Source organism: Dasypus novemcinctus, chromosome 9 (genome assembly GCF_030445035.2).
Source record: "Dasypus novemcinctus isolate mDasNov1 chromosome 9, mDasNov1.1.hap2, whole genome shotgun sequence".
Taxonomy (NCBI): Eukaryota; Metazoa; Chordata; class Mammalia; order Cingulata; family Dasypodidae; genus Dasypus; species Dasypus novemcinctus.
In genome coordinates, this window is record NC_080681.1 from 81,210,437 (window position 1) to 81,223,187 (window position 12,751).

The 12,751-nt window shown below is 36.3% G+C and overlaps 1 protein-coding gene across 4 annotated transcripts in view; it reads left to right on the plus strand.

The window, feature by feature from the left end:
- Positions 1-12,751, plus strand: part of EPS15 (epidermal growth factor receptor pathway substrate 15) — a 196,850-nt gene that overhangs the window by 41,878 nt on the left and 142,221 nt on the right. For all 4 annotated transcript variants that reach the window (XM_012518810.3, XM_023584095.2, XM_004476485.4 and 1 more), the window contains exons 3-8: positions 1,371-1,460; positions 2,507-2,554; positions 5,456-5,551; positions 7,140-7,205; positions 8,326-8,451; positions 11,561-11,620. In XM_012518810.3, coding sequence (XP_012374264.2) covers positions 1,371-1,460; positions 2,507-2,554; positions 5,456-5,551; positions 7,140-7,205; positions 8,326-8,451; positions 11,561-11,620 — 486 coding nt within the window. The remainder of the gene's footprint in view (positions 1-1,370; positions 1,461-2,506; positions 2,555-5,455; positions 5,552-7,139; positions 7,206-8,325; positions 8,452-11,560; positions 11,621-12,751) is intronic.

The window sequence follows — 12,751 nt, forward strand, 5'->3', positions numbered from 1 at the left end:
ATAGTCCTTTCCATGAAGCTCTGAAACTTTCTTTGTTGATGACACGGATTCTGGCCTGTAGTTTAGGGCAGAGCTTTTAGGTAAACAGTACAACAGAAACTATCTGTAGATGATAAAGACTTAATGGTTGTGTTTAATTTATTATAGTAACTAAAAGAGTGAAGGAGAGAAAAGTCTTTGAGATACAGTGTATAAATATTTCTTAGGAGTTTGATTGTTTCCCCTTAGTGCCTCTATATTTTTGCCATGCTGAGGGTGGGGATTCCTTTTCCACTCTGGCTAGGGAGTGCTCAAAGGAAAGGAATTCTGGAGAATTCTGGAGGTAGGTTTCCCAACCCTTTCTGTACTTTCCCCAAATTTAAAGGATTGAGTAATTTCTTTATTTTTGCTGAATGCCTGATTTATCCCATGTTCTAGCACTTGAAAGAAAGCCTCTTTGCTGGAATTGTCCTGTTTGGAATGCTTTGTATATGTTTACAGTAAACTTAATCTTTTAACTGGAAAAACAGCTATCAGAAATATCCTCATATCATTTTACCTTTTCTGTGATTTTTTTAAAAATTTACTTTTCATTTTTACAAATAGAATTTTACTTTAGGATATCTTCACAAAAGAGAGTCATTTTTCTTGCTAGTACTGATTTTGTCTTGTCTAACTAATAGCATTTTTTAAAAAATTAAGATATTTTTGTTATTTATTTCTGGTGTATGTAAATTTTCAAGTACTTTTCTGTTCTTGGTAACCTTATCTGTCTTAAAGGAAAGTCCCCATTAGTTAAAATGATGTTTCCCTTAATATGGTATAAGAACCTAAGAGTTTTAAAAATGTTTCTTTAAGTTTATTATGAATTCACAGCTGGTTTTAGAGCTTGTATTGTTTTGATTATTTTTTAAGTGCCACAGTTTCTAAGAGTTAAGTATAAAGGCAGAAATTAATGCTTTAAAGATGTTTGAAAAGGCAAATAACATGTGCATCTATTCCTGTTTGTTAAAAGACCTCTCCAGGAAATGGTCTCTTTTTTTCCCCTATTGCCATTTATGTTTATTGGAATTTAAATGTCAACTGGAGAAGATTTTGGAGTCAGAAGGTATGTGTTAATGTTATGACTCCATTACTTTGCTTTACTTCTTTGAGCTTCAGTTTTCTTATTTGTAATAAAGGGCATGATTTAAAAAACACTGTAAATGTCAGTGTTGTCTAGATGTTACTATACTTATATGGCTCTTTATATATTCTTTGACCCTTACTAGTCAAAGGATTCCCCTTATCTCCTTGAAAAACCTAGTTATCAAATCATAGGGATGGAAGGCAGATAAATGATAATTTTGCCTTTGTGTTTTGTTGTCAATTTATTGTTTATATCTTTTCAGGTTGATACTGGTAATACTGGAAGAGTGTTGGCTTCTGATGCTGCTGCTTTCCTGAAAAAATCAGGGCTTCCAGACTTGATTCTTGGAGAGGTAATATTTGTTTATTTTAACTAGATTATAACGAATATTTACTACTGTAGAAAAAACTGGATATGAATTCAGAAAGGTATCATCAACAAATCTGGACATTATAACTGAGTCATAGATGCAGTTTACAATAATGGGGTGGGGAGAATTTGGGATATAGTGATTTACCCCCCTTGAAAAGTAAGGCATTTTCCAGATTTTTAGAAACACATCACTTTTTAGTAGAATGAAATGAGGAAGTGATAGTACATTGGGTATTTTGGAGAGAAACAGTGCTGACTGGAACCTTGCCACCCACTCAGAGAGTTGGCTCTATCCCTACTTCCTCTATTTAACTGTCTCTGTTCAGTGTGTGGTGAGGAGAGTGGGGGATGGGAGGCTTTGAAAAGAGCACATGGAAGTGGAAAGCCCCTCCCTGGGCTTGATGTCTTGGCAAATCCTTATACATGTGATATTGGTGTATGTTCAGTGTTCTAAAAAATACACTTAAAATTCAATTCTTCACTAATTAAACACTAAACCATAGGAAAGAATATCATTTTAATAAGGACCTAAAATCAAGGCAGGATATTCTAGCTGGAAGAGCATTGGACTTGGAGTTAGAACCTAGATTAGTAAAAAAGGCATTGAATGAAAAGTTAGAACTTGAGTTTTATTTTGTTCCCTAATGCCTTGAGTGTTTTTAAACAAGTAACTTTACCTCTTTGGTGGCTTAGTATCTTTGTGAAGGATTGCACTCAATCAGGGGTTCTTAACAAGGGGTCCATGAACTTGAATTGAAATTCAAAAAAACATTCTTGTGGGGATGTGTTGGTGTGTGTGTGGTATTTATTAAATAATACACAGTATAGTATGGACCTAGTAAGGGGTCCATGGTTTTTACCTGACTGGAACAAAAATGGTTAAGAACCCCTGCACTAAATGATCTTTAAGGTTTTTTTCTACTCTTTGTTCTGTGGTTTTCAGATCCAAATAGCATGAAGGATTTAATCTGTTTTTAAGGTTTTTGTTTAAAATAGAGATTGATGTTAAGTATTTTTTACTTACAGATTTGGGATTTAGCTGACACAGATGGCAAAGGTATCCTGAACAAACAAGTAAGATCCAGAGATTCATACAAAAATTTTTGGAATGAGAGTGGTTCAAAAGCAAAAAATAGCCAGCAGGGTTTTTTTTTGTATTTTTAGGCTAAGAAAGAATTTTTTTTGTTTTGTTTTGTTTTTGTTTTTTCCCCCAACATTAGGTTTTGCAGCAGCAAATATTCCCAATCACTGGGCATAGAAGTAACCAATTCCCAAAGGTTAGTGGTAGTTTGATGACATTGTTCTCTGGTGGTTTATTTTTTTCAGTCTGAGTTTCAGAGAAAGTTTGTATCTTCTTATTAATTAAAATTCTTAAGTCTTGAGGTTTATAAGTAAAAGTGGATTTTATTAGTAAGTGGTAAGATGGCATTGCCCAGTTCATTTGAAAGGAAGCTCTTGGCTAATCAGACCCAAGTGTTCTGACATATAATCCATGGTCTTACCTCTGACATATAAATCAAAAAATTATTTGCAGGTCAGAAATAAATCCTAGACCAGAAATACTTGAAAATGACAGGGAGTTAGGCACGCTCGGTTGTCCTTTGAAGTTCTGCTTGACGGGAACTGATTTCAAAGTTCCATTCTATCAAACTCAAAGCTTGCTACATGCTGCTACATTTGCTGAGTACTGCTCAAAGCTTATTTCCCCCAATGGGGATAATTGAAATAAGATTAAACCTGGAAAAGGAATGGGAAAAATTAGTTGAGAGGGTCAGATTACCCAGTGTCTTAATTAAGATTTCAAGGCTAGATTGTAGTCCATATTACGAGTTTTTGGGCAGGTGGGCCAGTTGGGTATACTGGGAGACTAAATTCATGTGGGCACCCAGGATAATATGCCCTTAATCAGTAAATATTTGTTGAGTACCAATAATGAGCCAGGCTTTGGGAATACAGAGGGTGAACATAATAGATGTAGTTCCTGTGCTCATAATCTTACATTAAAATAAATTCTTCCCTGATATTCCTGGGCTTAGTATGTTGAGTTTGAGTTGTCTTTGTTAAATCTAGATGACTGGATTTATTAGTCTGGAGTTAAACTTTGATGTTTGGGCCAGAGGCATAGAGTTGGGAAATAACATATGAAAGAAAAGAAACCAATTCTTGCTGAGTTCCTATGTGCCAAAAATGTCAGTAGACACTCTCCTTGTTGTTCATAATATATTGCAAGGTAGGTATTAGTGCCCCTTTTATGGAAAAGTTTTATGAACTTGCCCATGGCCTAATAACTTTAATTAGCAGAACTAGAATTTAACGTAGGACTATTGCTCTTCAGAGACCATCCATACCAGAGTGAATCTCTTACCTAAGAGTGATTGAATCTCATATAGAGTGAGAAGAGAAAGAGAGGCAATACTGAAATACTTAAAATACCAACATTTGAAAGTTGGAGGGGGTAGGATTGAATCCAATGGAAGCGACTGGCAGGTTAGTGGAGAATTAGGAGAGCTTTATGAAACTATATTGGTGGAGGAGAGCTTCAGGGACGATCATAGTGTTTCGTGCTGTCAGGAGAGCAAGCAGGATAAGACTTTTTTTTTTAAGGATGTTGTACCTGGTAGATTGGTTATTTTGTGACTTGGCAGAAGTTTCTTGTGGGAGTTAGTCAGATTGCACAGAGGCTTGTTGAGTGAATGAGAAAAGAAGGGAAAATCTTGAAATAGCATTTTTTCAAGAAATTTGTGAGTAAAGGCAATTGTATACAGCAAACAGCAGGCAAGGTGATAAGAATAGGTTAGGAATTGCGTACTAAGGGTGCTGGTGAGAATTAGAGGTTTGAGAAAAGTAGTGAAATACTGATTGCATGAGTACTTGTAGTAGGATATTGTCTTAGTTTTCCTAGCTTCTAAAACAAATACCACACAATGGGTTGGCTTAACCATGGATTTATTGGCTCATGGTTTCAGAGGCTAGAAGGCTTGCTTTCTCCTAGGGTGAGTAACTTCTGGCTGGCTGGCAGTCTTTGGGATTCCTTGGCTTCTCTGTCACATGATAATAAGAGAAAGGCATTTTCACCTTTCTCTTGTGGTTGACTTCCACCTTCTGGCTATTCTTGGCTTTTTCTGTATCCATTTTCCTTTGTTTGTAAGGACTTGAGCCATATTGAATTAAAGCCCACCTCATTCCATTTGGGCATATCTTAACTATTAATAACAACATCTTCAAAGGTCCTGTTTACAAGTGGGTTCATACCCACAGGACCGGGGGTGGGACCCAAACATACCTTTTGTGGGGGCATGATTGATTTAATCCCCAACAGGTATTGACAAGTTGCAAGCAAAATAATTGGAATAAAAGCTTTTATCATTTCTATTCTGCTTTATTCAGAACAGCTGAAAGTCATTTGCTTCAGCATCTTTGCATTTATTTGTTTGGTTGGTTGATTTAGTTAGTTTTGGGCTGAAACATCAAGTGCCAACAACCTGAGGACCTTTGGGGGAGAGTTATAAAGTATTTTGAAGTCAAGAAGTTATGTAATTGTTTCAGATGCTGCACAGTGATTTTCTGTAGCCATTCTGAAAGGGCAGTAATTGCATTATTTGAATGACTGACTCCATTTCAAAATTTATAATCTTACAATCCACAGATAACTTTTGAAAACATTTAGGAATTATTTCCTTCTAGGCTTTTCTTAAAATTTTTTCTAACTCAAATCATAATGTTTCTTTATATCAATAAGTATTCTTTGAAACATCATTATTCCGTATAATTTCTACTATCTGTACATACCACAATTCATTTAAATATTTTCACGTTTATATTGGTACTGTTTTGTTTTTTTTTCTGTTTAGAATGTCAGAAACATCTTTGTATGTAGGCCTTTTCTTGATTTTAAAACAAGTGATTTCCAAGCTAATGTACAGTTATATTTGTTGCTACATGAAAACCTTAACATTTTATACTTTTCTCTCTCAGGAATTCTTTGTTGCTTTACGACTTGTGGCATGTGCCCAGAATGGATTGGAGATTTCACTGAGTAGCTTGAACCTGTCTGTTCCTCCACCAAGATTTGTAAGAAACACTTAAATTTAAATTGTATTTACTTTTTTCCTTTTTTTTTTAAAGATTCATTTTTTTATTTCTCTCCCCTCTCCCCTACCCCCCGCAGTTGTCTGCTTTCTGTGTCCATTCGCTGTGTGTTCTTCTGTGTCCGCTTGTATTCTTGTCAGCGGCACCCAGAATCTGTGACTTGTTTTGTTGTGTCATCTTGCTGTGTCAGCTCTCCATGTGTGTGGCGCCATTCCTGGGCAGGCTGCACTTTTTTGCGCTGGGTGGCTCTCCTTACAGAGGCACACTCCTTGCACGTGGGGCTCCCCTACGCAGGGGACACTCCTGCGTGGCACAGCACTCCTTGCGTGCATCAGCACTGTGCATGGGCCAGCTCATCACACAGGTCAGGAGGCCCGGGGTTTGAACCTTGGACCTCCCATGTGGTAGGCAGACGCCCTATCCATTGGGACTAATCCCCTTCCCTACTTTTTTCTTGAACTGATACCACATGGTTTCAAAAATACGTATATGTATGTATAAATTCTCCCTCTAACCTGTATACTATCAGCTACCTATTTTTCCTTCTCAGTGTATACTGCTGTTATTAGTAGAAACTAATAACCTCTAGAGATATTATATGTATAATAAATAAATATAAATAGAAGTATTTCCTCATTTTACGTTAATTGTAGGATATTACACACATAGTTCTGTACCTTTTTAAATTAACTTAATGTATTTTAGAGATTTTTATGTATCACTACATAAAATCTTCCTAATTCTTTTTTTTATAGCTGCTTAGTATTCCCTTGCTTGTATATTTTTATTGTTTCTTTTTAACATTTAAATTAATATTGATATAAGGTGTATGAATTCAAATTTACATTTTTTTCATGATGGCTACCCTGCTGATATATTATAATACAGGTTATAGAATAGTCTTTTCCTTACTAATTTGAAATGCCAACCTAGTCGTTCAAAATTCTCATATGTATTTTGGTTTCTTTCTGATTTTTCTATTCTGACCCATTGATCTATCTGTTCATCCACATGATGGTCTCATATTATGTTTTGATTATCATATTTGGTAATATGTCTTTATTAGGGCTAATCCTCCACATTTCAATCCCTTTTTCATAAGTGTTGTGACTCTTGCTTGCTTTCAAACTCAGTATTTTAAAAGTATTTGGTCTGAGTATTATGCATTTAACTTCAGTTTTGAGAACACCTCCACTTCTTTATTTAGCAAGTTACCAAGAGGTTGCATAGAGCCAGACGGTTAATTTGGGAGTTTGTTGCCTAGCTATACCAGTATAAAGATTTGTCAAATATATTCAGATAAACATAATGATGGGTATTTTGTTCATAGGTGTTAATACTTGTAGCTTAATAATATTAGGTATTAGAGTTATAGGTGTTAATTCTTGTCACTTAGAAATCCTAAGTAGTACCCACATTGGGTTGTTTTTCTAATCTCAAAATAGAGTGCCCTGTATGCATTGAGAGGGAACACTTCATATGAGTATACTTAAATCCAAAGACCACTTTTTCTTCACTGCTTATTAATTTGAGGATTTCAACCCTTCATGTGCTATATTTTCCTTTTTAGCATGATGCTAGTAGTCCTTTGTTAATCAGTGGAACTCCTGCTGCTGAGCTCCCATGGGCTGTAAAAGTAAGTAAACTTTGTAAGTACTCTCTTGCTATACTTGCTTTGCTTTCTGTTCATATACGTCCTCTTCCCCTTCCTCCGAAATACATTGCAATCTGTATTAGTCTTTCATACATATGCTCAAGAATGGTAGGGGAATACTAGTACTAGAAATCATTTGACCATCTTTCAGCTGTGTAAGTCATTTTATGACAGTTAGTATTGTTTCTAATCTCATTTTTGTCATATTGTAAAGTAAAAATGGTGATATCATAATCCTGTATTAACTAAAATATTTGAGGTACAATAAATTACCCTACTCATATTATTTTTGGTTTGAAAATTCCAGTTAACAAAGTATTCTCTTTATAGCTCATTTATTAAATCAAATTTTTTCTGAAATCTCTTTCCAAAATGGGTGTTTTATTGTTATTTGGAGGCATCATCTTGGTTATAGCTATCTTACCAGATTTTAAAAATTATAATTTTAAACAATACTAAAGTATAGCATAGCAGGTCAAATGACCTTTAATAAATGTATACAATTTTATCAGAAAACCATTCTGTTTTGTATATGTATATTTTTGTGGGCTGTTAATTTTGAAAAGCTGTTTTAAGAATTTGGCCTTGACTGGGCAAATCATGAAAACTAGTTTTTGATGTTATACAAATAAACTTTTCAGCATTTTTTGGTAGAACTCTTGCTTTGCACAAATGGGGGAATCTTGTTATTTATTCATATGGCAGTGATTTTATTTTTAAGTTTATTTGTTTGAATTTGAAATTTACCTAATACCATGCTTAGAAAGTCATGGAATGTTCACTAACTAGCAGTGTATTTTTGTAAATGAGAGGATTAGACTAGATGCCCTTCAAAGCCCTTCTAGCTCTGAAATTTTTTGATTGTAATATAACACTAGGAAAGCAAAGATAGTGTTTCAGCTACAGAAGGAATGGGGCACTATACTCTTTAGTAGAGCCACTTTGAAATTATTAATTACTATAATGTATTTTGGTGGAAGTGAAAAATATTTTAAATGGTAGTTTAAATATATGTTGTCTGTTCTTTGAGGACTTGACTTTTATAGCTGCATTTAAATTCTTTTCACTATTATTTTAACTTGTGATCTTTTTTACATTATAGTCTGAAGATAAGGCCAAATATGATGCAATTTTTGATAGTTTAAGCCCAGTGAATGGATTTCTGTCTGGTGATAAAGTAAAACCAGTGCTGCTCAACTCAAAGTTACCTGTGGATATCCTTGGAAGAGTAAGATATTAAATTCTAAATGTAATTTTTATGTATTTTGATTTTGTGCCCACTAGGGACATTATAGCTTATTGTTTAAAATACACATCTTATTTTGAAATTGTATTGTAGAATTCTTTGTGTTCTGACAATAGTGTATGAAATTATTGCCAGTTTGTTTCTGAATTTGGTTATTCCTTACTTACAGGGCTTTAGTTCTTTGACAACAACAAACCCTTTCAATCTCAGACTCCTTTTCTTTTACTCTTCTATCTTTTGAATTGACTTTTTTCCCTCATCCAAACTGGAGTTTTTGGCCCCATGGTTTCTTGTATGTATCCTTAATTTCCTTTGCCATTGTTATTGTTCCATCTCTCCTATCTGATGAAATTCCAACTTTCATGAAAGTTATTATCTGCCTTTTCTGTGGTTGCATATAAACAACTGAGAAAATCTGATTAAGATTCATGTTATAAATTCTGGTCACTAACCTCAGCAGATTTTTCCCTATAGCCAGCCACTTAGTGCTGTTTCCTTAGTGATACCTCTTATTCCTTTTCGTGTTTCAAACCTGTCCAACTCTCTTTAAACCTCTAACCCTTTCTTTCTTCCTTTTTTTTTAAAGATTTATTTTTAATTTATTTCTCTTCCATTCCCCACCCCCCCAGTTGTCTATTCTCTATGTCCATTCGCTATGTGTTCTTCTGTGTCCGCTTGTATTCTTGTCAGCGGCACCAGGAATCTGTGTCTCCTTTTGTTGAGTCATCTTGCTGCGTCAGCTCACAGTGTGTGCGGTGCCATTCTGGGCAGGCTGCACTTTTTTCACGCTGTGCGGCTCTCCTTACAGGGCACACTCCTTGCGCATGGGCTCCCCTCTGCTGGGGACACCCCTGTGTGGCATGCTACTCCTTGCCATGTATCAGCACTGCACGTGGGCCAGCTCATCACACAAGTCAGGAGGCCCTGGGTTTGAACCTTGGACCCCCATGTGGTAGATGGATTCCCTATCCGTTGGGCCAAATCCGCTTCCCTCTAGCCCTTTCTTAAATCTTCTGCTCAGTTTGCAAAGGGTCAAATCCTGGCTGCACCACTTCTTAGCAATTGTGACCTTGGGCAAATCATTAGAAAACTATGTCTCAATTTCCTAATCTTTAAAATGGGCTTAATAATTCCCAGTTTACAAAATTATAAAGGTTAAATGTGATAGTATATGTGAATTTAGCACAGTATTTAGTGCATGCTTATTGAATGCTATGATGATGATAATGAGCACCACCATCAATACTACTATTACTACTATTACTACTACTACTGCTGCTGCTGCTGCTGCTGCTGCTGGATTAGTGCTGTACAGATAGCTTCTTAATAAATATTGGTTTAAAGGACATTCTGTAGTATTCCTTTCCACTATATGGTCAATATGGGATTTCTAAAATAAAAATAGAATTCTGCCTTTTTAAATTTTTTTTTACTTAAAACTAACTCTTTGGGAAACAGATTTGGCCCAACAGATAGGGAATCCGTCTACCACATGGGGGTCCAAGGTTCAAACCCAGGGCCTCCTGACTCGTGTGATGAGCTGGCCCATGCGCAGTGCTGATGCAAGCAAGGAGTGGCGTGCCACGCAGGGATGTCCCCAGCATAAGGGAGCCCCATGCACAAGGAGTGCGCCCTGTCAGGAGAGCCGTCCAGCGCAAAAGAAAGTGTAGCCTGCCCAAGAATGGCGCCGCACACACAGAGAGCTGACGCAGCAAGATGATGCAACGAAAAGAAACACAGATTCCCGGTGCCACCAATAAGTATAGAAGTGGTCACAGAGAACACACAATGAATGGACGCAGAGAGCAGACAACTGGGGGGGGGTGGTGGGAAGGGGAGAGAAATAAATTAAAAATAAATCTTAAAAAAAAACACAAAATAACTAACTCTTTAGTATCTTCCTATAGTATTTAGGATAAAGTCCAGATTCCTTTCAAGGCATTTAATGACCAGGCACTTACTTGTCTCTCACCAGTATACTTTCTTTCCCTGACCCACCTAAAATTTTGTTGACTGATTTAAATATTTCTTTTCAAGAATTTAAGTAGTTTTGTATCTGGTCTAAAGCCATGGTATCAACTCGAGATTTAGCTCAGATCTTCTAGGACCTTTTAGATTTTTTTTTTTTTGGTAAGCCCTTGACATTAGCTAGTAAATGATTAATAATATAGTATTCATTTGGATATTTCTTTTAACCAGTTAGATATTCTGTAGTATAGGGAAAACAATAATGGACTTAGTTGGAAGTTTACACATTGACAGCTGATTCTGTTACATTACAGTTGCCTGATACTGAATAAGACATGTAGCCTCGTATCTAAAACAGGTTTGGGGAAACGGACTTTGGCCCAGTGGTTAGGGCGTCCGTCTACCACATGGGAGGTCTGCGGTTCAAACCCCGGGCCTTCTTGACCCGTGTGGAGCTGGCCCATGCGCAGTGCTGATGTGCGCAAGGAGTGCCGTGCCACGCAGGGGTGTCCCCCGCGTAGGGGAGGCCCACGCGCAAGGAGTGCACCCCGTAAGGAGAGCCGCCCAGCGCGAAGGAAGGAGCAGCCTGTCGAGGAATGGCGCCACCCACACTTCCTGTGCCGCTGACGACAACAGAAGCGGACAAAGAAACAAGACGCAGCAAAAAGACACAGAAAACAGACAACCGGGGGAGGGGAAGGGAATTACATAAATAAAAAATAAATCTTTAAAAAAAATAAAATAAAATAAAACAGGTTTGATAGTAATGGTAGTGTCATGTCAGTGAACTGAGATGATGTTTGTAAAGAAGCATTGTAGTTTTTAAAGTACTTTGTAAATAATGGTTTTCTTGAGAAGAACAAAACAGTATTTTCTTTAAAAATTTAAAAAGGAATTTCTGTTTAAAAAATAGTACTAAGATTTATTACTTGTTTTTACTGTAATGAATATCATATATAATATGTTATATAAAATGATTAATAAACCTGAAATTTCTCAGAGAAAATTGGCATTATAGTGTTTGATACCTTTCCCCCTTTTGTGTATTATAAAGTATAATACACAAGTAGTATATGAAATGAAATGACGTTAATCTTTCTCAATTCTTGCTTTTGTTTTTGAGGTTTGGGAGTTGAGTGATATTGACCATGATGGAATGCTTGACAGAGATGAGTTTGCAGTTGTAAGTAACCTAATGCTCTTAAAATGTTAAACAACTTGTTTTCTCAAGTGAAAATTTCCCCTTTTAGTGTATCTGTAGAGGAAACCTATTATTTCCAGAAGATTTTTGGTAGGAGAATATTTCTTAGACCTATAGTTAGTAAATAAATATTTTTTTAAGCAAATAAATAATATAAAGTGTGTGTTTTCATTTTATTTGACTTTAAGAAACATAGGATTTATGCTTTGGATACTGCATTGTAGAGATGTTAAATGGTATGATCTTTTGTATCCTTTTTTTAAAAAGATTATTTATTTATTTATTTATTTATTTATTTATTTCTCTTCCCTCCCCACCCCAATTATCTGCTCTCTGTGTCCATTCGCTGTGTGTTCTTCTGTGTCTGCTTCTATTCTTGTCAGCGGCACTGGGAATCTGTGTCTCTTTTTGTTGCGTCATCTTGCTGCGTCAGCTGTCCGTGTGTGCAGTGCCACTCCTGGGCAGGCTGAAGTTCCTTTCACACTGGGCGGCTCCCCTTACAGGATGTACTCCTTGTGCATGGGGCTCCCCTACGCGGGGGACACCCGTGCGTGGCGGGGCACTCCTTGTGTGCATCAGCACTGCGCATGGGCTAGTTCCACATGGGTCAGGAGGTCCTGGGTTTGAGACTTGGACCTCCCGTTTTGTAGGCTGATGCTCTAACCATTGAGCCAGTCCGCTTCCCTGTATCCTAAGTTGACCAGGCATCTCAGTACTTTCTGCTGTGGAATAATTTTGCTTCATATATTCCTCCCAAATATCACATTTATTTCATTAGAAAGAAAACATGAATAAGGCTTCAATTTAATTTCATTTATGAAGGCAGAGAAAATTTTGACATCTTAAGAGAAGACATGCTATTCTTAGTAATTGACTAGTTAATTCCACATAGTATTGTAATTATCTTTTCCTTAAAGACTAGAAAAAACTGCTATGAGTCCACAGTGGTGAATCTCTAATCCTCCTTTTAATATCTTATTTGGAAATTAGTCTGTTCAAAAATTTTTTTCTCTATTTTGTTAATGTACCATTTCCTTGACTTGCAAATTTGTTGCCTCAGATTTGCATTGTTCTTATAATACCTTTTGACTTAGTGATTGTGCTCTTTTCTTA